Raw genomic sequence first — 25,523 nt, 5'->3', positions numbered from 1 at the left:
AACGCCTGTCGTCGGAAGGAGTGGACCAAAGCGCAGCGTGAAAAGTGTTCATGATTATATTTATTATCAAAAAACACTCGAACAAAGTAACAAAACGAAAGCGACCAGTTCTGTCAGGTAACAGAGACTAAACAGAAAATAACTACCCACAAAAACCAGGTGGGAAAAAGGCTGCCTAAGTATGATTCCCAATCAGAGACAACGATAGACAGCTGCCTCTGATTGGGAACCACACTCGGCCAAAAACAAAGAAATAGAAAACATAGAAATAAAGAAACTAGAATGCCCACCCTAGTCACACCCTGGCCTAACCAAAATAGAGAATAAAAGCCTCTCTATGGCCAGGGCGTGACAGTACTTGGGAGTACTTAAGTAAAAATACTTTTAAAGTACTACCCATCTTGGGGTATGTGTACTTTACTTTTTTATATTTTTGACAACTTTTACTTTTACTTCACTACAGTCCTAAAGAAAGTAATGTACTTTTTCCTGAAACCCAAAAGTGTTACATTTCAATGTTTTTTAATATTTTTTATTTAACTAGGCAAGTCAGTTAAGAATAAATTCCTATTTACGACGGCCTACCCCGGCCAAACACGGACGACGCTGGGACAATTGTGCGCCACCCTATGGGACTCCCAATCACGGCCGGTTCTGATACAGCCTGGAATCGAACCAGGGTCTGTAGTGACGCCTCTAGCACTGAGATGCAATGCCTTAGACTGCTGCGCCACTCGGGAGCCCCAAATGCTTAGCAGGATTATCACGATCGTCTTTCTGTGGAAGAGAGGACCAAGGCGCAGTGTGATACGAATACATCTTCTTTTTTTTTCTTTTTTTTTCTTTTTTTTTAAATAAATTTTATCCCCTTTTCTCCCCAATTTTCGTGGTATCCAATCGCTAGTAATTACTATCTTGTCTCATCGCTACAACTCCCGTACGGGCTCGGGAGAGACGAAGGTCGAAAGCCATGCGTCCTCCGAAGCACAACCCAACCAAGCCGCACTGCTTCTTTAACACAGCGCGCCTCCAACCCGGAAGCCAGCCGCACCAATGTGTCGGAGGAAACACCGTGCACCTGGCCCCCTTGGTTAGCACGCACTGCGCCCGGCCCGCCACAGGAGTCGCTGGAGCGCGATGAGACAAGGATATCCCTACCGGCCAAACCCACCCTAACCCGGACGACGCTAGCCCAATTGTGCGTCGCCCCACGGACCTCCCGGTCGCGGCCGGCTGCGACAGAGCCTGGGCGCGAACCCAGAGACTCTGGTGGCGCAGTTAGCACTGCGATGCAGTGCCCTAGACCACTGCGCCACCCGGGAGGCCCGAATACATCTTCTTTAATTATAACGAAGACAAAACAAACACTTTTACAAACTAATACAAAAAACAACAAACGACCGTGAAGCTACAAACCTACGTGCACACATGCAACATAGACATAGACAATTACCCACGAAAACTCAATGAATATGGCTGCCTAAATATAGCTCTCAGAGACAACTGAACAACAGCTGCCTCTAATTGAGAACCAATCTAGGCAGCCATAGACATACAAACCCCTATACAAGACACTGCCCCATTAAACATACAAAACCCCTAGACAATACAAAAACACATACATACCCCATGTCACACCCTGACCTAACTAAAATAATAAAGAAAACAAAGATAACTAAGGCCAGGTCGTGACAGTACCCCCCCCCCCCCAAAGGTGCGGACTCCGGCCGCAAACCTGACACAGAAGGGGAGGGTCCGGGTGGGCCTTCTTATGGCGGCGGCTCGGGTGCGGGACGTGACCCCCACTTCACCTTAGTCACTACCCGCTTTGGTGGCGCCTCTGGAGCGGCGACCCTTTCAGCGAGTCCTGGACTGAATACCATCCTAGAGGGCGCCACTGGACTGAGGGGCAGCTCCGGACTGAGGGGTAGCTCCGGACTGAGGGGTAGCTCCGGACTGAGGGGTAGCTCCGGACTGACTGACGGCTCTGGCTGGTCATGGCTGGCTGACGGCTCTGGCTGGTCATGGCTGGCTGACGGCTCTGGCTGGTCATGGCTGGCTGACGGCTCTGGCTGGTCATGGCTGGCTGACGGCTCTGGCTGGTCATGGCTGGCTGACGGCTCTGGCTGGTCATGGCTGGCTGACGGCTCTGGCTGCTCCTGTCTGGCGGACGGCTCTCGCTGCTCCTGTCTGGCGGACGGCTCTAGCGGCTCAGGACAGACGGGCGGCTTTGAAGGCTCGGGACAGACGGGCGGCTCTGACGGCTCGGGACAGACGGGCGGCTCTGACGGCTCGGGACAGACGGGCGGCTCTGACGGCTCGGGACAGACGGGCGGCTCTGACGGCTCGGGACAGACGGGCAGCTCTGACGGCTCGGGACAGACGGGCAGCTCTGACGGCTCGGGACAGACGGGCAGCTCTGACGGCTCGGGACAGACGGGCAGTTCAGACGGCGCTGGGCAGACGGATAGCACAGGCGGCTCTGGGCAGACGGGCAGTGCAGGCGGCACTGGGCAGACGGCAGACTCTGGCCGGCTGAGGCGCACAGTAGGCCTGGTGCGTGGTACCGGAACTGGAGGTACCGGGCTAAGGACACGCACCTCAAGGCTAGTGCGGGGAGCAGCAACAGGACACACAGGGCTCTGGAGATGCACAGGAGGCCTGGCGCGTGGTGCCGGAACTGGTGGTACCGGGCTGAAGACACGCACCACAGGGCTAGTGCGTGGAGGAGGAACAGGGCTCTGGAGACGCACAGGAAGCCTGGTGCGTGGTGTTGGCACTGGTGGTACTGGGCTGGGGCGGGGAGGTGGCGCCGGATATACCGGACCGTGCAGGCGTACTGGCTCCCTTGAGCACTGAGCCTGCCCAACCTTACCTGGTTGAATGCTCCCCGTAGCCCGACCAGTGCGGGGAGGTGGAATAACCCGCACTGGGCTGTGTTGGCGAACCGGGGACACCATGCGTAAGGCTGGTGCCATGTATGCCGGCCCGAGGAGACGCACTGGAGACCAGACGCGTTGAGCCGGCTTCATGGCACCTGGCTCAATGCCCAATCTAGCCCTGCCAGTGCGGGGAGGTGGAATAACCCGCACCGGGCTATGCACACGTACAGGAGACACCATGCGCTCTACCGCATAACACGGTGTCTGCCCGTACTTTCGCTTCCCACGGTAAGCACGGAGAGTTGGCGCAGGTCTCCTACCTGACTTCGCCACACTCCGTTGTAGGCCCCCCCCCAAGAATTTTTTGGGCTTGACTCACAGGCTTCCTACCGCGTCGTCGTGCTGCCTCCATTCGCCGGTATCCCTCCTCACACTGCGCCAGAGAATCCCAAGCGGGCTCCGGCATTCTCCCTGGGTCGATCGCCCACCTGTCGATCTCTTCCCACGTAGTGTAGTCCAGACCTTGCTCCCATTGCCATTCCTCCTTGCGCTGCTCCTGCTGCCGCTTATCACGCTGCTTGGTCCTGTTATGGTGGGTAATTCTGTCACTATCGTCTTTCTGTGGAAGAGAGGACCAAGGCGCAGTGTGATACGAATACATCTTCTTTAATTATAACGAAGACGAAACAAACACTTTTACAAACTAATACAAAAACAACAAACGACCGTGAAGCTACAAACCTACGTGCACACATGCAACATAGACATAGACAATTACCCACGAAAACTCAATGAATATGGCTGCCTAAATATAGCTCTCAATCAGAGACAAATGAACAACAGCTGCCTCTAATTGAGAACCAATCTAGGCAGCCATAGACATACAAACCCCTATACAAGACACTGCCCCATTAAACATACAAAACCCCTAGACAATACAAAAACACATGCATACCCCATGTCACACCCTGACCTAACTAAAATAATAAAGAAAACAAAGATAACTAAGGCCAGGGCGTGACAAGGATAGAAAAATGGTCCAATTCACACACATATCAAGAGAACATCCCTGGTCATCCCTATTGCATGTGATCTGGCAACTCAAAAAACACAAATGCTTTGTTTGTAAATTGTGTCTGAGTGTTAGAGTGTGACCCTGGTTATCCGTAAATTAAAAAAAAATAGAAAATCGTGGCGTCTGGTTTGCTTAATATAAGGAATGTGAAATGATTCATACTTTTACTCAAGTAGTATTTTACTGGGTGACTTTTCACTTTTACTGGAGTCATTTTCTATTAAGTTATCTTTACTTTTACTCAAGTATGACAATTGAGTACTTTTTCCACCACTGCGACAGAGCAAAGAGTTTTTGGAGAATCTATAGAAGGGCGCTGTTTTGGACCTAAGCACGCCTACCTGATGATTACATTTATAATCCTAAAAACGTATAGAAGAGGTGTTCAATAAGTCCTCAAATATATCAATATCAAAGTAAAAATGCCATGGTTATTAGGTATAATAATTGTATAAAGCATGAATAGTGCCCACTTTACAATAGGACCCACAAAGTTTCTTAAGTAAGTAATGCATTATAGACTCTAAAAGGTGTGTGTGTGTGGGGGGGGACGGGGTCTAGTAAGCTAACATATGTAATTGTTTTAAGATGGTCATCCCATGGATCAATGAGCTATTTGATTTAGAATTTTAGCTGTAGAACTTTTTGAGGATCTGAGGTCCCATGCCAAATCTTTTCAGCCTTGTTGAGGGTCAGCGTGGTGGACGTGTTGTTGCCTACCCTCACCATCTGGGGGGCGGCCCATCAGGAAGTCCAGGATCCAGTTACAGGGGGTGGTGCTCAGTCCCAGGGTCCTTAGCTTAGTGAATGAACAGCATTCTCACATAGGTGTTCCTTTTGTCCAGGTTGGAAAGGGCAGTGTGGAGTGCAATAGAGTTTGCGTCATCTGTGGATCTGTTGGGGCGGTATGCTAATTGGAGTGGGTCCAGGGTTTCTGGGATGGCGGTTTGATGTGAGCCATGACCAGCCTTTCAAAGCTACAGTTGTGAGTGCTACAGGGCGTTAGTCATTTAGGCAGGTACTCTTGGACACAGAGACTATGGTGGTCTGCTTGAAACATGTAGGTATTACAGACTCGGTCAGGGAGAGGTTGAAGATGTCAGTGAAGACACTTGCCAGCTGGTCAGCGCATGCTCAAAGTGGGCGTCCTGGTAATCCGTCTAGCCCTGCGGCCTTGTGAATATTAATCTGTTTTAAGGTCTTACATCGGCTACGGAGAGCGCGATCACACAGTTATCCGGAACATGCATGGTTCAGTGTTGCTTGCCTCGAAGCTGCGGTGTAAAGTACTTAAGTAAAAATACTTTAAAGTACTACTTAAGTCGTTTTTGGGGTATCTGTACTTTAGTTTACTATTTATATTTTAGATAATGTTTACTTTTACTCCACTACATTCCTCAAAAAAATACTGTACTTTTTACTCCATACGTTTTCCCTGACACCCAAAAGTACTTCTTTCATTTTGAATGCTTAGCAGGGCAGGAAAATGGACCAATTCACACACTTATCAAAAGTGTTGGAGTGTGCCCCTTTTTTCTTGTAAAAAAACAAGAAAATCGTGCCATCTGGTTTGCTTAATATAAGGAATTTTAAATGATTTTTACCTTTGGTACTTAAGTATATTTTAGCAAATACATTTACTTTCATTACTTAAGTATATTTAAAACCAAATACTTATAGACTTTTACTCAAATGGGATTTTACTGTGTGACTCACTTTTACATTTTTCATTTGCTATGAAGAGTCTTTGTTTTTACTCAAGTATGGCAATTGGATACTTTTTACACTGCTGCCTCGAAGCGAGTATAGAAGGCATTTAGCTTGTCTGGGAGGCTCGCGTCACTGGGCAGCTCACGTTTGGGTTTCCCTTTGTATATCCGTAATAGTTTGCAAGCCCTGCCAATCCGTCAGAGCCGGTGTAATTGGATTCGATCTTAGTCCTGTATTGATGCTTTGCCTGTTTGATGGAGGGCGTAGCGGGATTTCTTATAAGCAGCAGCTCTAGCCTTTAGCCTGTAATCCATGGCTTCTGGTTGGGATATGTACGTACGGTCACTGCGGGATGACGTCTTTGATGCACTTTTTGATGAATTCCTGGAACATATTCCAGTCTGTGCTAGCGAAACAGTCCTGTAGCTTAGCATCCGCTTCATCGGACCACTTCCGTATTGACCGTCAATGGTACTTCCGTTTAAGTTTTTGCTTGTAAGCAGGGATCAGGAGGATATAATTATTTGCCAAATGAGGGCGAGGGAGAGCTTTGTACATGTCTCTGTGTGTGGAGTAAAGGTGTTCTCGAGTTTTTCCCCCTATAGTTGCACATGTGACATGCTAGTAGAAATGAGGTAAAACGGTTTCAGTTTTCCTGCATTAAAGTCCCCGGCCACTGGGAGCACCGCCTCTGGAACCAACATTGGTTTGTGGTGATAAATAGACAGCTCCGAAGAATCTAGATGAAAAATCTCTTGATAAATAGTGTGGTCTACAGCCTATCATGAGGTACTCTAACTCAGGCTAGCAAAATCTCAAGACTTCCTTAATAATAGAGATGTGCACCAGCTGTTGTTGACAAAGATACACACATCACCCCCCTGATCTTACCGGAGGCTGCGGTTCTGTCTTGCCGATGAATGTAAAACCAAGTTAACTTAATATTATCCATGTCCTTGTTCAGCCACGCTATTACAGTTTTTAATGTTCTGTTGACAGGATAGTCTCGAACAGAGCTCATCTAGTTAATTCTCCAGTGATTGACACGTTCGCCAGTAGAATGGAGAGTAGAGGCAGATTTTCCACTCAGATTATCATTTTTTTTGTTATTATGTTACGTAGAATTACGCACGGGGCCGTCAATAGACTCTCGGGGAATAAACAATAATAAGCCGTAAGTAAAGGGAGAAAAGTTACAAGTTTAGTATAGGGCCCGCAAAATGAGGCTATGTTTTGCGATTAGGTATTATATCAACATTGAACTAGATTTATTTTTTTAACCTTTATTTAACCAGGTAAACCCATTGAGGTTTACCTCTTTTGCGAGGGCGACCTGGCAAGAATGCAAAACAGGGAAATAGCAGCGTATCCATAAAATATTACAGAAAAATACAAAATTCACACAAAAGACAAAGTGTCACAAGTTACAGACACAATTGAAGATGAGCAACAACTGCAGTGATCACAAACAGTGTTGTCAATCCGAGTTTTTACAAAACAGAGAAGGACATTAACTCCCCTGACTTTAAACCCTTTTGAAGCATGTCCAGGATGAAGGGGCATTATGCGACTGTGAACGAAGACTGTATTGAAGACTGTTCTTTACTGTATCTGGTCAGTAAAGAACAGCGATACAAAGGGAGTTGTCCCATCAATGCTTTGTACACAAAAGTGTACCAGTGCTTTAACCTCCTGGTGGAGAGAGAGGTCCAATGCACCATGGCATACAAATCACAGTGATGGGTCAGTGATCTAGCATTTGTAATGAATCTTAAAGCACCATGATACATTGTGTCCAGAGTTTTCAAGTTACTTGCGGAGACCTGCATATAAACATATATCACCATAATCCAGCGCTGATAAAAAAGTGCTTTGAACAAGATATTTTCTGACTAACATTGAAAAACAATTTCAACTTCAAATTCTTGGTCAATGTGCTGTTTAAAATTCAGCTTTTCATCTAACCAAATCCCAAGATACTTATAGGAGGTGACCCTGTCAATTTGCTGGCCTTTTATAGTTAAAATCTGCAAGTGACTCCATCTGTTTACTTTCAGGGCAGAGAAAACCATAAACTTTGTTTTCCTTGCAATAAGCACAAGTTTCAATTGGAAAAGCTGCTTCTGAATAACATCAAAAACCAACTGTAAGTCCTGAAAAGCCTTCTCAATATTAGATGCACTAGAATAAATAATTGTGTCATCAGCATACAGATGGAGATTTGCAGAATCAACAATCTTCCCAATATCATTTATATAGAGTGTAAAAAGGATCGGACCTAAAATTGAGCCCTGGGGAACTCCTTTTGAAAGCCTTTGAAACTCAGATTTCATACCCTCCTGAGCTACACACCGTGTTCTGTCAGAAAGGTAGTTTTGAAACCAATCCAATGCGTCAACACTTAAACCAACCTTTTTTAGTCTATACAACAGCAGGGCATGGTCAACATTGTCGAAGGCCTTCGATAAGTCAATAAAAAGTGAAACGGTTATTTTTCTCGTCCTGAGTATCTAGAATATCACCTACAACCTTACTTACAGCAGTAACTGTACTATGCTTGGCTCTAAAACTGAGATAACGCTGAGTTATTATAAAGAAAGTATTTAAACTGTGAGTTCACCAGGTTTTCCAAAACTTTTGCCAGTGCAGACAGTTTAGATATGGGACAGTAGTTATCCAACTGGGACGGATCTCCACCCTTATGTAAAGGTGTGACATAGGCTGTTTTCCAGACTTTTGGAATGGTATTACTCGCCAATGAAAGATTTAATATATGAGTGAGAGGGGCAGCAATGATCTCTGCACCAATTTTTTTTAAATAAGGGTTTAATTAATCCGGGCCAGCCACTTTCTTAATATCAATAGATTTGAGTTCCTTTACAAATTCTGAAAGCTCAATCTCGGTAAAATGAAATAGATGAACCTGGTGGAAAATATGTGATGTTGGCATAAAGAATACTCAATGCTTTGTAACATAATTACTAATGTATTTGTGCTAACTACTGCATTCATTAGTGTTCATGAATCTGTTAGTCTATATTGTAAAGTGCCACATCAGGTATTACATTGAACTACAGATGTCATTTTTCAACATTCGTAAACATTTTGGAAAATTGCCATATGTACTGTCGACATTTTATTCATAACGTTCAATGTGGTGTTATTTGTGTGAATGTCATTTTATTACATGTTTTAATTGAATTGATCACATCTACCTCTGAGAATGATTTGGATGTGGCATGATTTCTTAAATATTCTACCTTCCTACTACTATTTGTGGTCTTTTCTAGAACTTCCTTCCATTGCTATGTAGCCTATATGCACAGTATTACAGTATAGGGCCCATGTAATGTGTAGAACTTGCTTCTTTAGATCTTTCCTTCCTGAAAATGCACCTGTTACGTGTCCGTTGCAGTGGGCAAGGGAAAGCTTTTGAAAAACAGATTGACTCTCAAGGAAAGCTGTTCTGTGAATCCACTGCATCCTTCTGTTAGAGTCCCACCTGACTGTCGTGGCAGGCCTCCAACTCACAGCAGGAAAGGAAGTCACTCTGGGCCATTGCTCAGTTCGCCCTCTGCTGGGCGGAAGTGAAGCATCCATGAAGCCATCAGTCCAATAAGTCATGCTGACAGAATGCAAGAGTTCACATCCTCTCATTAGACCGCAATGCCTTCTGACCACAAACTCAAGAACACACAAACTCACACACCTCCTGTTGCTTATCCATCAATAGAAGACATCTGTTGAAAGAATAAGGGTGGATAAACTCAAGTGAATGAGACATCCAGTGGAGTCTGAAATTATTGACACGCTTGATAAAATTAACAAACATTTCTGTATAAAATAAATTATTCAAATACTGAGCTATATTTTATGCTAAACATTGGAGAAATTATATTTTATTCTAATACAATTGCTCAGAAAAATAGTAAAAATATCAAGTAATAATACATTTTCTTCAAAATTATTGACACCGTTTTCAATACCTCACCTTGCGAGGGTAACGGCACTGAGCCTTTTTCTCAAATGTTTTATGAGTTGGAGAACACGTTGGGAGGGATCTCAGACCATTCCTCCAAACAGAATACTTCCAGATCCTTGATATCCTTTGTCTTCGCTTCTGGACTTCCCCCTTCAATTCAAACCACGTTTTCAATGTGTTTCAAATCCAGAGACTGAGATGGCCATCACAAAATGTTGATTTTGTGGTCAATTAAGCATTTATTTGTGGATTTTGGTGTGTGCTTGTGGTTATTGTAGGCTCCTTTTTGGGAGCCTACAATATAGCTCAATCTTTTAACTACTTATTTTATATGGTAATTTTTGCTCATCTTTATCAAGGCTGTCAATAATTTCGGATCCCACTACGTTATCCAGACTACTCGGGTTATTTTATGTTGTTTTGATGATGAAACGAAATGGTAACACCAGGTGTGGCTGGGTCTGTGTGATCGGTCAGCTGAAAGGCACCATGTTGTTCCAATCATTTGAAAGGGTATGGTAAGAGCCATGCTGTTCCTTAGCCTGAGCACACTCATTGGGACTATGGATGGGATGGTGTTGGGGCTTGTGCTCTTTGACTAAATTGTCTGTGTAGTGGATGAGAAACTTGCCGGTAGCATGTTGGCCAGAGTGTATCGGTGATGTCCCCATCCATGAGATCTAAAGCCAATTGTCACTCATGGAATGACAGACCTGTCTCTTATTCTGATGGCTAAGACAGTTGGCTATAAGTTGTGCTGTGCAGAACATTGTAAGTTCGAGCCCTATTTGGGGCAGAAAATAATGAACTATGTTGCTGTCTATAATGTACCATGTTTATTGTATGTGAATTGGAACCGTATGGATAAATTAGTCTTCATGTATTTATCACGAGAACCTTCATCTTATGATTAGATTTACTTGACTGAGGCTTGTGACCAAATGCACATGAACAGGAATGTTATAAATGACCTCTAGATGATTCCACATGTCACTTGTGTCAGTCAGAACACATTGCTGAAAGAGCACACTGTTTAGAATGCATTCACACCCCTAGTATTCCTTGTGCATTGAAATACCATTACCAAGCTATTGTATGAAATAACTGAACTTAACATATAAGCAAGCACCTTTATTTGTTTAACAGGTATACAGTCGCTATTGTAAAGTTTTCTTGCTAGTTTTTCTTATACATTTACTAACAGTGGTTTAGAAAGGCAACTGCTAATGGAAACAATGGCATATACAATACAAATTAGCAAACGTATCAAAATCAGTTTTTACAACTTTTGTAGCAACCAATTCTTTCTATTGGTTTGCCATAGTGCAAACTGTGTTATTTGTAAGACAGAGTTTAAACGTGGTTTTAACATTCAATATATATTTCTCTGTCTTAAACACATCTCAATGTGTAGACTGCATTCATTGTGCTTCCGGTTCAAGTCCTCCTGTCCAGTAATGTTGATTTACAATAAGAATAATTCAAGTGAGTAGGGCAGTACAGGCAGTTGAATGGTGGTAAAGCTATGATTTAAAGTTGAATAAGAATGCACTGTTGCTGTGTGTGTATATGGTGTTTATGGCATTATGCATGAAGGCCAGTTCAGACTGAGTCCTCAGCTATAGTTTTCCAAGCCCTTTCAAAAGTCCTTGAGGATTCCCGGTTTCACTCTCAAACATTGCTTATATGATTATCACACCGATAGTTAAGCGTACGCTGTAAAAACTTGGGGGGGGGGGGATTAGTCTATGTGTGTCAGACCTGGGTTTAAAAATGATTTGTTTTATTTCCAATACATAAGCTGCACTTGATTGAGCTTTCCTGGTTCAATGGAACCAATGGATTATTCCCCAAAGTGCAAACCCCACCCTTCTCCATTAAACGTTAAAGTATTTGAAGAAAAAAAACAAATACTATTTGAACCTAGGTCTGGTGTGTGTCCATGTCAAGTCCAACAGGCATTGTGTTCCTACATCCTTGTGACTTTAGGCCATTGTGGCGCGAACATGTGATTGGAGGAGAGAAGAAAATGAAAATGGAAAAAACTAACGAGACATGTCCGTGGTTGAAGCCTGCTCAGCGAATGGACAGGCGTTTCTTTAGCTGCTATTGTGGCTCTATTGCACTGTGTTCTGCAGAAAGCACTGGTAGTGATGGATGGATCTGTCCCAAAGTCCAGGGTGGAGACCCTGGCTAAGCCCCTCCCCTTCCCCAGCAGAACTCTCGCTCACGAGCAGCCGCAGCGGTCCACCACCATGGAGGGGATCTTGCCGTAGATTATCTGCTCTTTGCGGTTGAAGTAGAGCATGTTGATGGGGGACATCTTGGTGGGGGTGCAGCAGGGCCCGGCGGTGCCCCGGGGGTTAGCCTTGTTCACTAGGTGGGTGTGGGGGTACTTCTGCAGGTGCATGTACTCGCACTCACCAGAGCAGTAGTTGGCCTTGTAGCGCTTGGGGGCAATAATCCAGTCCCAGCCAAAGTCTTCAAAGTCCACCGTGAGGGGGTACCGGCAGCAGCGGGACTCGGGGGAGTTCTCATCACAGTCCGGGCCCGAATCTCTCCTGGAGCGCTTCGGGCCCTCCGAAATCTTCACCTCCATGAAGGGTTGCTGTGAGGGCACAATACAGAAACATGACACATTGGGAAACATATTGGAGTTTGTTACTCCAATCTAATATTGCTGATCCTTTACATCAAGGTTTCAAACTTGGGTGTTGTGATACTTTGTGCCACTGAAATGATTGCGTTTTTAAACACTACTTAAATGCTTGGTTTGGAAAAAAGTATTCTAATTGCACCAGAAGAGAGAGAGAGAGAGAGAGTGTGTGTGTGTGTGTGTGTGTGTGTGTGTGTGTGTGTGTGTGTGTGTGTGTGTGTGTGTGTGTGTGTGTGTGTGTGTGTGTGTGTGTGTGTGTGTGTGTGTGTGTGTGTGTGTGTGTGATATACATGTGTGCATGTGTTTAACTATACTTGTGGGGTCCAGAAGTCCCCACAAGAATAGTAAATAAACAAATATTTGACCAACTGGGGACATTTTGTTGGTTCCCACAAGGTCAAATGCTATTTGTAGGGGGTTTAGGGTTAACATTAGAATTAGGGTTAGGGGCTAGGGTTAGTTTTAGGGTTAGGAGCTAGGTTTAGGGTTATGCTTAAGGTTTGGTTTTCAGGTTAAGGTTAGGGTTAGGTTTAAGGTTAGGGAAAATAGGATTTTTAATGGGACTGAATTGTGTCCCCACACGGTTAGTTGTACAAGACTGTGTGTGTGTGTGTGTGTGTGTGTGTGTGTGTGTGTGTGTGTGTGTGTGTGTGTGTGTGTGTGTGTGTGTGTGTGTGTGTGTGTGTGTGTACGTGCGGGCGTGCGTGCGTGCGTGCGATAACAGAGGCTGTAGGCAATTACTCTGATTAGCACAGTCACACAGAAGACTTCTGGAAGTTCTGGCCATGTGACCAATGTGAATTTTTATGTAATCAGGTGATAGGACATGAGATTATTGGTGGCAAGGGCAAATATTATGTCACAGATTAACTCCTTAAATTAGGTATGTGTGTTTGTAAGTCGCTCTGGATAAGAGCGTCTGCTAAATGACTTAAATGTAAATGTATATTAAAGCTTCTAAGATATTTTTAAATACGAGCACATGAGAGCAAATCCACAGAGTGCCAAAACCCCTCTGATCAGCAGGTATCATAAACAAATGGTATTTGAAGCCCCGGTTCTAAATTAGTCTGTTTACACAATTTGACACAAACATGAATTTGCCCTCTCTTGCCAAGGGTGTTAAATGTTGATATTGCATTATTATGCATTAATAAATTGGTTATGGATTACTTCCCATAGATCCCACGAGGATAAACTACAAACATATTTGTAAATTGCTTCGATGGGAGATAAATCTAAACTCACCAATCCTTCTCCGGCTTCAGTTGAGGTAACGGCCAGATCATTTCCCTTTGCGTCCAACGCATTAATCTCGATCCCCCAATTCGTGTCCGGTTGCCGCAGCCACACCGACAACACTTGTTTCACGTCGATACTCTGCCAAGAGCTGACTCCTGCATTCACGTCGATCTTTAGAGACCGGATCTGTATGTTCCTGCCCCCGTCCGTGACAGGGATCAGGCGGGAGATTTGCAGGAACACGGTGGTGACTTCGTCAGCTGGCTGAAGGTGCACCCATAGCTGTGCCCGAACTATGCGGTTCGCCTGAATCTTCGAATTGAAGGAGAAAAAGCAACACTTGGGTTTCCCATCGACTTGGACGATGGATTCGGCTGGAGGAGAGAAGTTAGAACTTGAATTATAATATGCAAATGTCTGATCTATTTTCTCAATTAAACTACATTTCTAAATTAAATGACAGATTTTTTTGGCGGTTGTATGTAACACAATTCACAATTTTGTTTTCGTTACCAAAACCCGTTGGAAAACCACTTTCAAAATATATATTTAAAGTTACAATGTCATGACACATTGATAAACTATAAAACACTCAGCAATGTGTCATCTCCAGGGTATCCTCCAATATAGCCTATATAGTTTTAGAACCGCCACACTCAACACCAGAGCCACTAGCACCTTGTAAGATGGAACTCGGCTCGTACGTAAAGTTATATATTTGTTTCAAGTCAACATGAAAGGACAGATAAACGAATCATTAATAATTCCTATGAAGTGTCAACCTATTTCCAACATAGTGGTGCAAGTAGCCTAATACGGGATCAGACATGAAGGTGCGCTCTGTGTCCCATGCGTAAAAAACGTCTGAGCTCTGGTGCCTTTTCAAAGTTATTATATTGAGACATATAGTGTTGCATTGAATAATAGCATATACAACTTACGTTCAGTGGCCATTGTCATGATTGTTTCTGTGGTGGCATGTTCATCATCTTCTTCCATAACTCCATCCTTATTGTCATCTCCAAGTACATCATACTGGTCAAGAAGTTTCTGCAAAGGTGGTGCCTTAGGCAAGAGCTGCTTGACAACATCTCGGCTAATATTGGGCGCGTGCTTGAGTCGCAGTTTGCTAAGAATTTGTGACTTGATGGCGTGTAATCTCATGTTTTTGATCTGCTGTCGGACCTCGCATGTTGAGCACTGCTCACCGTCATCCGTGGCCGGGGATTGGTGGTGCGCCGTTTGATCACCAAGACCCAATGGACCGAAAGCAACCATAAAACTCATATAAATTAGAACCTGCATCAGATGCATTATCTAAGGTGCGGAGTTTGCTATAAAAAAAATTAATCCCAAAGTGAATATGTATTTGCGTGAAGGCGGACTACAGAGTTGCCTGTGTTTAAAAGCAGGCTCTACACTGATAGGTGGCATACTTTAATTCGTCAGCCCTTTTTATACTGCAACTTTGGCCTCTCTTTTGTGTCGTCAAAATCGATGATTGGTTGGGCTGGCAACAATGAATTCAACGGACAGACATGAACTGTATTTTTCTGTCAAACCTTAAAAGAGGTATGGCAAGGTTCGGAATAGTTTTGAGACAACTACACTATCAATCAAAGTCAAGACGGTTCTGCAAATGGTCAAATAAAATGACGGATGCGGTTATATTGATTAATTGCATTAAATCCGCAGCCTGTCACCATAGGAACGCCACTGAGAAAAAGCGTTTATTCCGCTCTTCCCATCAACGCGACAGGTTCAAATGAATCGGTGTTATGACTTCATTACGATCAGTTAGTTATATGACCAGTTTGCCTAACTCTCTAAATCTGTTTCTCTCGAAAATGTAAGGTCTATTAATTTACAAATATGACAGGAACCACTCTTTAGCCTATATTGATATAGGCTACATGGAGTAGACCTACTTCTTTCTAAACTTGTTTCCAAATGCTAAATTATTTTATCAATAGGCTATAGGATAGATACTATTGCATTGAACATTTATGGCGAAATGGGCTCTTCTGTAGGCATACGATAGTGTATTAAACTATAGGCTACTGGATATTGTTGTAGTGAGGTGTTTGCGCGTACTATTTACGAGAGCTTTTTAGTCCAGACATTTAGTGCCATCGTGCGGTTTATCAACAACAGTTGCAAAATTACGCACAAGTTATGAGATATTACTTTCCTTCACAAATAAACAGTAACATATGGATTCTAATTTAGATCAATGCAACCGACATTTAGAAGATGTGTATGGCTCACAAGAGTCAAGCAAATTGCCCACGTTATGCACATTTTACGCAGCAATATGAATGGCATGGCACTATGTTAGGTCAATGAATGGTTTAATTATAGCCTATTATCGTTATCGAATTTGAGACTGGAACCCTTATGTGAAAGAAAATATACCATACTGTATTTACAAAAACATAAACGAATTTAACTAATGTACATTATACCGTTTTACGCACACTCGTCCAATGAGTTTTACAGTTTTACGAATTCGTCATATATATATTTTTTTAAATGACACCAATTGGTTTTGAACATATCCGATAATTCATAACTGAAAATCTGAAAGTGCGACTGCAGTGGCTATTGGGAAAGCTCGCTAATATACCTCGTGCCATAATGATCCAGACCTCTCGGCAGACGCATTAGTAGCCTTAGAAAGCTTTGATACAAGGAAGCTAAACGTGGGTACACTTCCATCAAAGGCAAGAGACAGGAATATAATCTATAGATAGATAGCATTATAGAAACAACTGACTATATTCCTTACTTTAAACATTTCAATAGTCACTGAGGAGTGAAGCATGGAGCCACCATGCGCCACAAGAGGGTGATGTTCTACAAGTAACAGTAGCCTGTGTGAACGCGCACAATTTATCTCCACAACCCGTTCTGCAGTTTACTAACTGCTGTTAAATACATATTAAAAAATATGTCCTACAACTGCCTTCAGAACGTTGAGTCAAACAGGCAACACTTTCAACGATGATTTATGTAAAATCTCCAGTAGAATGATGGCAAGATGAAGGTATAGTCCTCCATGTCCGACTATTCCAGGAGTTGAGAGTTTAATTAAATCGATGTTTGTATTTAGTGATATTACTGCACAATGTGGTATGGTGGAACATTGAATGCCCAGTTTGGTAACTTCGTGGACATTTCGTGCTGAGAGAGAAACCTGACCAATGTGTTCGCTGCCTTCCAAGTTTCATGTTCAAACCTTGGACGCATATTCGGCGGTTTGATAAGGAGACGGAGTAGACACAGTCCGAGAGGCGGCACGTTTGGTGATTTCGGTTCACAAATCGTGTGGATGTATGAGACTTCTTTATTGCAACGTGTCGTTCAAGAGAAAACGATGTGTTTTCCTACTGGATGAATTTGATATTCATGGACGGAAACACATCCAGTCCTACTTTTCCAAGAGTCTTCTTGAAGGTAGGCTACCTATCCCACGCTTCAGCAATATTCTATGTACCTATTTTTCTGGTAACTGTGTATGAAATGGACTAGACGCTACCTCTAAACATATGGTATATTGAACAGAAATACGCTCATGTAGGAATTATCAGAAGCCTATTTCCAACGCTTGACAACCATTTCGCCCTTCCTACACCCGGGCTAGTATTTCTCCTGGACCTTTTATGTTCACATTTGAATAGTGACATTCTTCCATATATGCCTTTATTAATTCAACAAAGGTGGGTTATAGTTAAAGGTGGGTGGGTCGCTTCCCATGATATCAGGGCTAGAGTGACATGCTTGAGATATATGTAACAGACAATATCCTATTTTCCCACAATGTGAAATGATGTGTATATGTAACAGAAATCTGGTTGACGTTTGATGGCTCAACACTGTAGTTAGATAAGCAGTAGCCTCTGTCAAAAAGCATAAGCTACAATGGCATCATGTTGCAGCTTCAGTAACAAGCTCCTATGTGAGAGATGAACAGGATGATATAGTAGTGTGCTGCTCTGTCTAGTATAAATAATCACACGCCCGCCGCTGTGAGTCTGGATCAGGCAGGACTGAGGCAACACACACCAGGACAGATGGAGACTACACCAAATAACACCAGTGCTTTGTGCGGTTCAACCTAGAGTCACATGGTCTATTTATGAAGACTGAAAAGACTGAGGAAACAAACAACAAGGTCATGGGTAATACATACAAATGATGTTCAAAATAACTACTGTAAGCCCAAATAGCAGCTGTCATAGACTCAACTTTTCCCCAAAGGTCACTACAACTGCTTAGTCTAGGCTTTGTGTGCTAGTAGATACAGGTAACTGCCATGGAAACACTTAAGTCAATTAGGGATACAAAGTGCATTGAAAGCAAGTGCTGCCACAAAGGTGTGGTTCCTGAGTTAATTAAGAAATTCACATCCCATAATGCTTAGGGTCATGTATACCAATTCTAGGCAGGCCATTATTTTGGCTACTGTGGTTATGCCCCCATAGGATGACAATGCCCCCATCCACAGGGCACGAGTGGTCACTGAATGGTTTGATGAACATAAAATCTATGTAAGCCAAGGTGCATTAAAGCCACCACGAGTCAGAACAACTTTGTATTAGTGTTTTCCTTTATTTTGCTGCTGTGTGGTAACAGGGGTAATGATGCTAAGTCACTGTCTAAATAGTAGGCCTCTCAATTCTTTCCTCTGCCATTTGGTCGTTTTAGGCAGATTCTGATGGAAAATAAATAACTGAAATCCTTTCCCTCTTCTCTCTCCCTACAGCACAGGGGAAGATATAAGTAGGGCAGCATAAGAGCATGGCTGACTGTCTGGACTATTTCAGCGCAGCTCAGTTCAGACAAGAATCGGCTTCCTAGCCGTCGCTTCTTAACCAGGGGCCAAGCCCCCCTCCGACACATTCCTCCTTCACCACCTTCTCTCTCCCCTCCTCTCTGAGATCAATGCTCCATTATTTATATAATGGGATGCGTCAAATCCAAGAAGAGCGATCCGATCCAGTACGCCAACTCGGTGAAGACGGACAGCAATCCTGGGAAGTGGCAGGGCGAGAACGCGCTGCTGGTACACTATGAGACGGGGTCCGCGGACGACTCTGCCCGGGTGGACCCCATTCTGCTGGAGTATGCCCACAGGCTGTCGGAGGAGATAGTGGCCCGGGCCGTGCAGCAGTGGTTGGAGGTGGACAGCCGCTACATTGACATCCCCTACATTGAGTGTGATGTGCCATGAGGGGGAGAGGGGGGAGGGGGGGGGGGGGGGGGGGGGCGGCAGCATCGGCCAACTGGAGAGGCATTGCCAGAGAGTGCTATTTCTGTTATGTGATTCACCTTGAACCTCTGGGGAAAAAAGGACTACTGGATGCCCAACAGACAGACAGACAAGACAGACAGACATCACTCTCATTCAGGTTGAAACAATACACTACGAAGATCTACTAGCTGATGCAAGATGTTGATGCCATTCTATGGTCCAAAGCCATTTTTCTGTTTAATTCATACTTGGACAAAGACCTTGGTTAATCCTCTCATTTTCAATCCAGACCATGTGCTTGTCTCCATCGTTAGCTAGATGATGAGAGTTCCGAGCTGGTGTGTGTGATATCTTTGTGTTGGGAGCAGATAAAGCAGAAGAGTATCATTGAATCCTGCTTTGAAAATGACCGGTTCTGCCTTTCGGTGAATATCTATCGTTTCCGCTTGACGCATGCCATCCTGCGGCCAAATAGCAGGTCCGATGTAGGAAGTTATTCATTAGCACCTCAAATGGCCAATGTTTTTCACTTGAGATTTTTTGCTGGAGTCAGCAGGTACATGCCTCCCTCTCCATCTGTCTGCCCAGACAGAAGCTCCCAGTTCAGGGTTCTTGGATAATGGCATCCCAGGGGGCCTGTGGTCGACCAACAAAGGAGAGCTCATTATTCATCCTGCCCACCTACCCATTAAGCATGTCCGACGACGAGCTGCAGCAACCAAGGACCTGACAACGGTCACTTTGACGAAATGATGCTCTACGAACATGGCCGTGGGAAGATGTTTTGGGTTGGGGGTGCTGATGAGTATTTTTCTCCACTCATACAGGTGTAATAAAGGCAAAGTTCACTAATGTTTTTTTCTCGATTTATCAGGGGGTGCTGCAGCACCCTCAGCACCCCTACTTCCTGCGGCTATGTTTAGGAATGTTTTACAGAGGTTCAGCATCCTCCCATTCTATGAATTTGAATTTGAATGCCATTGACAATAGGACATCCCTGAGGGCTGGCTAAGTCCCCCATGCCTTGAGGAAATCAGGACACTAGGATGGATTGACACACTTTTACTGGGACTTGGCTTTTGTACACAAAACGAGTTCTGGGTTCACAAATACATTTTGCTTTTGCCAAAATGTCTTGGGCCAAGCACCCTGGTTTTAAACATACTGTATTCTACATAATGAGGAACTACTGCCATCCGCCCCATAGAATTTACAGCACAAATATGCAACTCTCAAAGGCCATGGTATTTTTATTGAGAGCAAATGGCTTCTTAAAATAGTATGATGCTATTTTAACAGGCCAGACACACATACGCATAATGGTGAGTTGAGTTGTTTGGAAAAGGAGAACAACTCTGAAAGTCCTTAATGAATGGTAATACAAGCACAAAACGTTTTATGGCCTTTCTTATGGCGTTTATAAGATAGGTCATATCAGTGGGTTTTAGTCAGTCATGGCAGGTCAGTTCCTACCATACCACAACTGATGTTCAAGAAGCTGGCGGATTAGTCAAGGCTGGGCAACATGTACATTTCACAGAGCATTAAATCAGGGTGCTATTGTGTATACACCACAAAGAACAAGTAGACATTATTTCACTGGAAAAGGAAGTTTGACGTGTGTATCTCAAGTAGGATTCGGCTGCTAAGCCATTAGGTATGCTCAGTAAAGAAAATGGTAGTGGTGTGCTTCAAATGCTACACCCGAAAATCCGTTACAGTTAAAAGCAACAAATATATAACGACATTTGCACTAATCTGGTTTGAAAGATGGATCTCTTGAACCCATTCAATTATGTAAACAAATTGAAAAGCTTAGCGGTGACAATTTTCTTTCCCATACTGTATTCCTAAATCTAAGAACTGGACGGTGGAGAGTTTAGACCTGGGGTGTCAAATTCATTCCATGGAGGGCCGAGTGTCTGCTGGTTTTAGTTTTTTCCCCTTTCAGTTAAGACCCGGACAACCAGGTGACGGGAGTTCTTTACTAATTAGTGAAATGAATTCATCAATCAAGTACAAGGGAGGAGCGAAAACCTGCGGGGAATGAGTTTGACACGTGGCTTAGAAACAGAACTCTGTTATCACTGCTTCAGCTAATGTTTTAAACAATTTACAGGTAACGCTGCAAAAAACATCATGAATTTAAAAAAAAAAATCCATCAAGCTTGATTTTCACTCGGATCAATTGGTTGATACAAGTTATGTTCTACTATGCAGGAGACAGCTAGCAATGCATGCCGTATATCAAGCCCTCATCATCGTAATAAAACTGTGATAGCCTTCTATGGTAGAGGCCTTTGAAGCTATGTCGAACACAGATTTCAAATGCTTTGTATAATACGGTCAATGTTGCAGTGCACAATGCTTACAGCTTGAAAGACACAAGGTATACCAACGCATGTACAAACTAGGTGTACCTGGATTCCTTCCTTCTAAATATTTCAATATCGGGAACAGTAACATCTTGTAACATCAGTCTTCCAGTCAAGCCTTTAGTTTGAAAAAAAGTATGTTGGGAGATCCTAATTAGAGGTCGACCGATTATGATTTTTCAATACCGATACCGATTATTGGAGGACAAAAAAAGCCGATACCGATTAATCGGCCAATTTATTAAAATAAAAATAATATATATATATATCATACACACACACACACACATTTTTGTAATAATGACAATTGCAACAATACTGAATGAACAATGAACACTTTTATTTTAACTTAATATAATACATAAATACACACACGCACACAGCTCTGAAGTGACAATGATACTGAAGAGTCTGCTTAGGAGACAAATACTCTCAACTGTTTGAATAAAAATAGAGTTTAAGTTACCTGTGATGAATGTTGAAAACAAAAACTTGAATTTCTATATGCAGGAAATCCTATTTTAATAATGGGCATGGTAAGAATTGACAACCAAAGTGCGAGTCATAATTCCCATGACACCTAGCAAAATCTGAAAAGCGGTTCCTTCATTTATTCCATAGGATATTTTTAGATTCACTTAAAATAAGGTCTGTGTTTCGTGTAGGCTTACATCACCGTGCCAGTTTTATAACTGTGTAGATATCCATAGGACAAGGTAACTCCGCTCAATATTGGCTAAATATAAGCGAAGATACATTTTTTTGTAGAGTGGATTTATGAAAATATGTTGACAAACGTTACCTTATCCTAGTGAGATTTACACGGGTATCAAAACGTCGAGGCGGTTTAAGCCTGCACGAAACACAGACCTTATTTGAAGTAGATCAAGACATTCTGTATGGAAGACATGAATGGTAAAATAACGAAGGAACCCCTTTCAAATTCAGCCGCAAGTTATTACAGGAATTATAACGCGTCGACTATTTCTCTCTAAACCATATACCTTTGACTAATCCGGAAACTATCACCTCGAAAACAAAACGTTTATTCCGTTCCGTATTTTATCTAACGGGTGGCATCCATGAGTCTAAATATTCCTGTTACATTGCACAACCTTCAATGTTGTCATAATTACGTAAAATTCTGGCAAATTAGTTCGCAAAGAGCCAGGCGGCCCAAACTGTTGCATATACCCTGACTCTGCGTGCAATGAACGCAAGAGAAATGACACAATTTCACCTGGTTAATATTGCCTGCTAACCTGGATTTCTTTTAGCTACATATGCAGGTTTAAAAATATATACTTGTGTATTGATTTTAAGAAAGGCATTGATGTTTATGGTTAAGTACACATTGGAGCAATGACAGTCATTGATTGATTGTTTTTTATAAGATAAGTTTAATGCTAGCTAGCAACTTACCTTAGCTTACTGCATTCGCTAACAGGCAGGCTCCTCGTGGAGTGCAATGTAATCAGGTGTTAGAGCATTGGACTAGTTAACTGTAAGGTTGCAAGATTGGATCCCCCGAGCTGACAAGGTTAGAAATCTGAGGCAGAACGTTCCTAGGCCGCCATTGAAAATAAGAATGTGTTCTTAACTAACTTGCCTAGTTAAATAAAGATTAAATAAAGGTGTAAAAAAAAAAAAAAAATCGAAAAAAAAAATCGGCGCCCCAAAATACCGATTTCCGATTGTTATGAAAACTTGAAATCGGCCCCGATTAATCGGTCGACCTCTAATCCTAATGCTTCTTTTTCCCCAGCATCTAAGGACTCATCTATATTTATATCATATACATTTAACCTGCAGCACTGTACAGGTCTGTAAATAAATCAATGACAAATGTGACGACAATAAAGCTGAAATCTATGCCTTCTACCATTATTAAAGTGACTTCATCTCTTTTTTGAGAAAGGGCATTGGCGAGGGGGGGGGGGGGGTCATTTCTGGGTAACAATTTAAGTACCTTACTGTAATAGATTTCCATAAAAATGACATTTCTCAAGCACCATGCATCCCACTGTTGGCTTGCCTCTGAAGCTAAGCAAAGTCTGTCCTTGGATGGGAGACCAGATGCTGCTGGAAATGGCGTTGGAGGGCCAGTAGGAGGTACTCTTTCCTCTGGTGTAAGGAGATCCCAATGCCCCAGGGCAGTGATAGGGGACATTGCCCTGTGTAGGGTGCCGTCTTTTGGATGAGAGTTATCGTAAGAGTAGGTGTGTTAACCCCGGTGTCCTTGCTAAATTTCCAATCTGGCCCTCATACCATCATCGCCAACTAATCATCCCCAGCTTCCTATTGACTCATTCTTTCCCAATCACCCCCCGTGTAACAATTCTCCAGGTCGTTGCTGTAAATGAGAATGTGTTCAGTCAACTTACCTGATAAAATAAAAGCGAGAATGTTACTAGGACTGTCTGGGAGTGGTCTGAGTGGGGAGGGGAAACTGATAACTAGCTGTTATGGGCAGAGAGGTTTGGACCAATTTATTAACCAATTTACCGCATGGTGATGTCACGTTGGAAAGCCAAAACTCCCACCCATGCAAATCTGCTGATTAGAAGGTCCTGTGTAGATTGTATTTTCAACTAGCAACTATCAGGAAATAACACTGATGAAAAAAAATCACACTTTTACAACATTAGCTTCATTAGCTGTTGTACAATATGATATAAAACGCAGGAAAACCTCATTTTGAATGCACTGTGCCTTTAATATATTATACAGTGCCTTCAGAAAGTATTCACCACACCTTGACTTTTTCGAAAATTTTGTGTTACAGCTTGAATTTAAAATGGATTAAATTGAGATTGTGTGTTACTGGCCTACACACAGTACCCCATAATATCAAAGTGGAATCATGTTTAGCTAAATTAACGAAAATGTCTTGTCAATAAGTATTCAACCCCTTTGTTATGGCAAACCTAAATACGTTTAGGAGTAAAAATGTGCTGAACAAGTTCCATAATAAGTTGCGTATACTCACTGTGTGCAATAATAGTGTTTAACATGATTTTTGAATGACTACCTCATCTCTGTACCCCACACATACAGATAATTGTAAGGTCTCAGTCGAGCAGTGAATTTCAAACACAGATTCAACCACCACCAATCCCTCGCAAAGCAGTGCACCTATTGTTAGATGGGTAAAAAACTTTAAACTTTAAATATCCCTTTGAGCAAGTTATTAATTACACTTTGGATGGTGTATCAATACACCCAGTCACTACAAAGATCCAGACGTCCTTAATTGAGTTGCCGGAGAGGAAGGAAACCACTCAGGGAAACCACCCATGGTGACTTAAAACAGTTACAGAGTTTAATGGCTGTGATAGGAAAAAACTGAGGAAGGATCAACAACACTATAGTTACTGCACAATACAAACCTAATTGACAGAGTGAAAAGAAGGAAGTATGTACAGAATACAAATATTCCATAACATGCATCATGTTTGCAACAAGGCACTATAGTAAAACTGCAAAAAATGTGGCAAAGCAATTCACTTTTTTGTCTTGAATACAAAGTGTTATGTTTGGGGCAAATCCAATACAACACATTACTGAGTACAACTCTCCATATATTCAAGCATAGTGGTAGCTGCATCATGTTATGGGCATGCTTGTAATCAATAAGGACTGGGGAGTTTTTCAGGATAAAACAGAAATGGAATGGATCTAAGCACAGGCAAAATCCTAGAGGAAAACCTGGTTCAGTTTGTGTTCCGCCAGACAGTGGGAGATGAATTCACCTTTCAGCAGGACAATAACCTAAAACCTGGAGTTGCTTACCAAGAAGACAGTTAATGTTCCTGAGTGGCTAAGTTACAGTTTTGACTTAAATCTGCTTAAAAATATATGGCAAGACTTGAAAATGGTGGACTAGCAATGATCAACAACTAATTTGACAGAGTTAGATTTTTTTTGAAAATAATGGGCAAATATTGTACAATACATGTGTGCAAAGCTCTTAGACTTATCCAGAAAGACTCACAGTTGTAATCGCCGCCAATGCTAATTCTAACATGTATTGACTCAGGGTTGAGAATACTTATGCAAATTAGATATTTCTGTATTTCAATTAAAAAAAAAATCTAAAATGTCTAAACACAATTTCACTGTCATTATGGGGTATTATGTGTAGATGGGTGAGAGAAAAAAATCTATTTAATCCATCCAATCAATTAATTCATCCCAACTACTTCCGAAATGGTCAGGAAGTTCTGATCACAATCAGTTATTTTAATCGTCTATACCTTTTTTAAAGATGTGGGCACAATCAGAATGTGGGCAAGATCAGGACACAGGATGCCAGCTAGCACCCTGTATAAATGGGGCCATTGATCC

At 42.7% G+C, this 25,523-nt stretch overlaps 2 protein-coding genes across 2 annotated transcripts; one reads left to right on the top strand and one right to left on the bottom strand.

The window, feature by feature from the left end:
- Positions 1-10,767: 10,767 nt before the first annotated feature.
- Positions 10,768-14,976, bottom strand: LOC120057841 (growth/differentiation factor 8-like). The gene is made up of 3 exons (XM_039006305.1): positions 14,489-14,976; positions 13,554-13,921; positions 10,768-12,257 (listed from the first exon to the last, which is right to left on the bottom strand). Exons 1-3 carry the CDS (start codon positions 14,859-14,861, stop codon positions 11,877-11,879), a joined length of 1,122 nt encoding a protein of 373 aa, XP_038862233.1. The 5' UTR covers positions 14,862-14,976; the 3' UTR covers positions 10,768-11,876.
- A 1,538-nt stretch (positions 14,977-16,514) lies between these two features.
- On the top strand, positions 16,515-18,780 carry LOC120057840 (small membrane A-kinase anchor protein-like). Its single transcript, XM_039006304.1, has 2 exons — positions 16,515-17,003; positions 18,313-18,780. The coding sequence occupies exon 2, from the start codon at positions 18,511-18,513 to the stop codon at positions 18,778-18,780; it is 270 nt and encodes an 89-aa protein (XP_038862232.1). The 5' UTR covers positions 16,515-17,003; positions 18,313-18,510.
- Positions 18,781-25,523: the final 6,743 nt, after the last annotated feature.

This window comes from Salvelinus namaycush, chromosome 13, assembly GCF_016432855.1.
Source record: "Salvelinus namaycush isolate Seneca chromosome 13, SaNama_1.0, whole genome shotgun sequence".
Taxonomy (NCBI): Eukaryota; Metazoa; Chordata; class Actinopteri; order Salmoniformes; family Salmonidae; genus Salvelinus; species Salvelinus namaycush.
The sequence above is the reverse complement of the archived record's forward strand: the minus strand, read 5'-3'. Positions and strand labels throughout refer to the sequence as shown.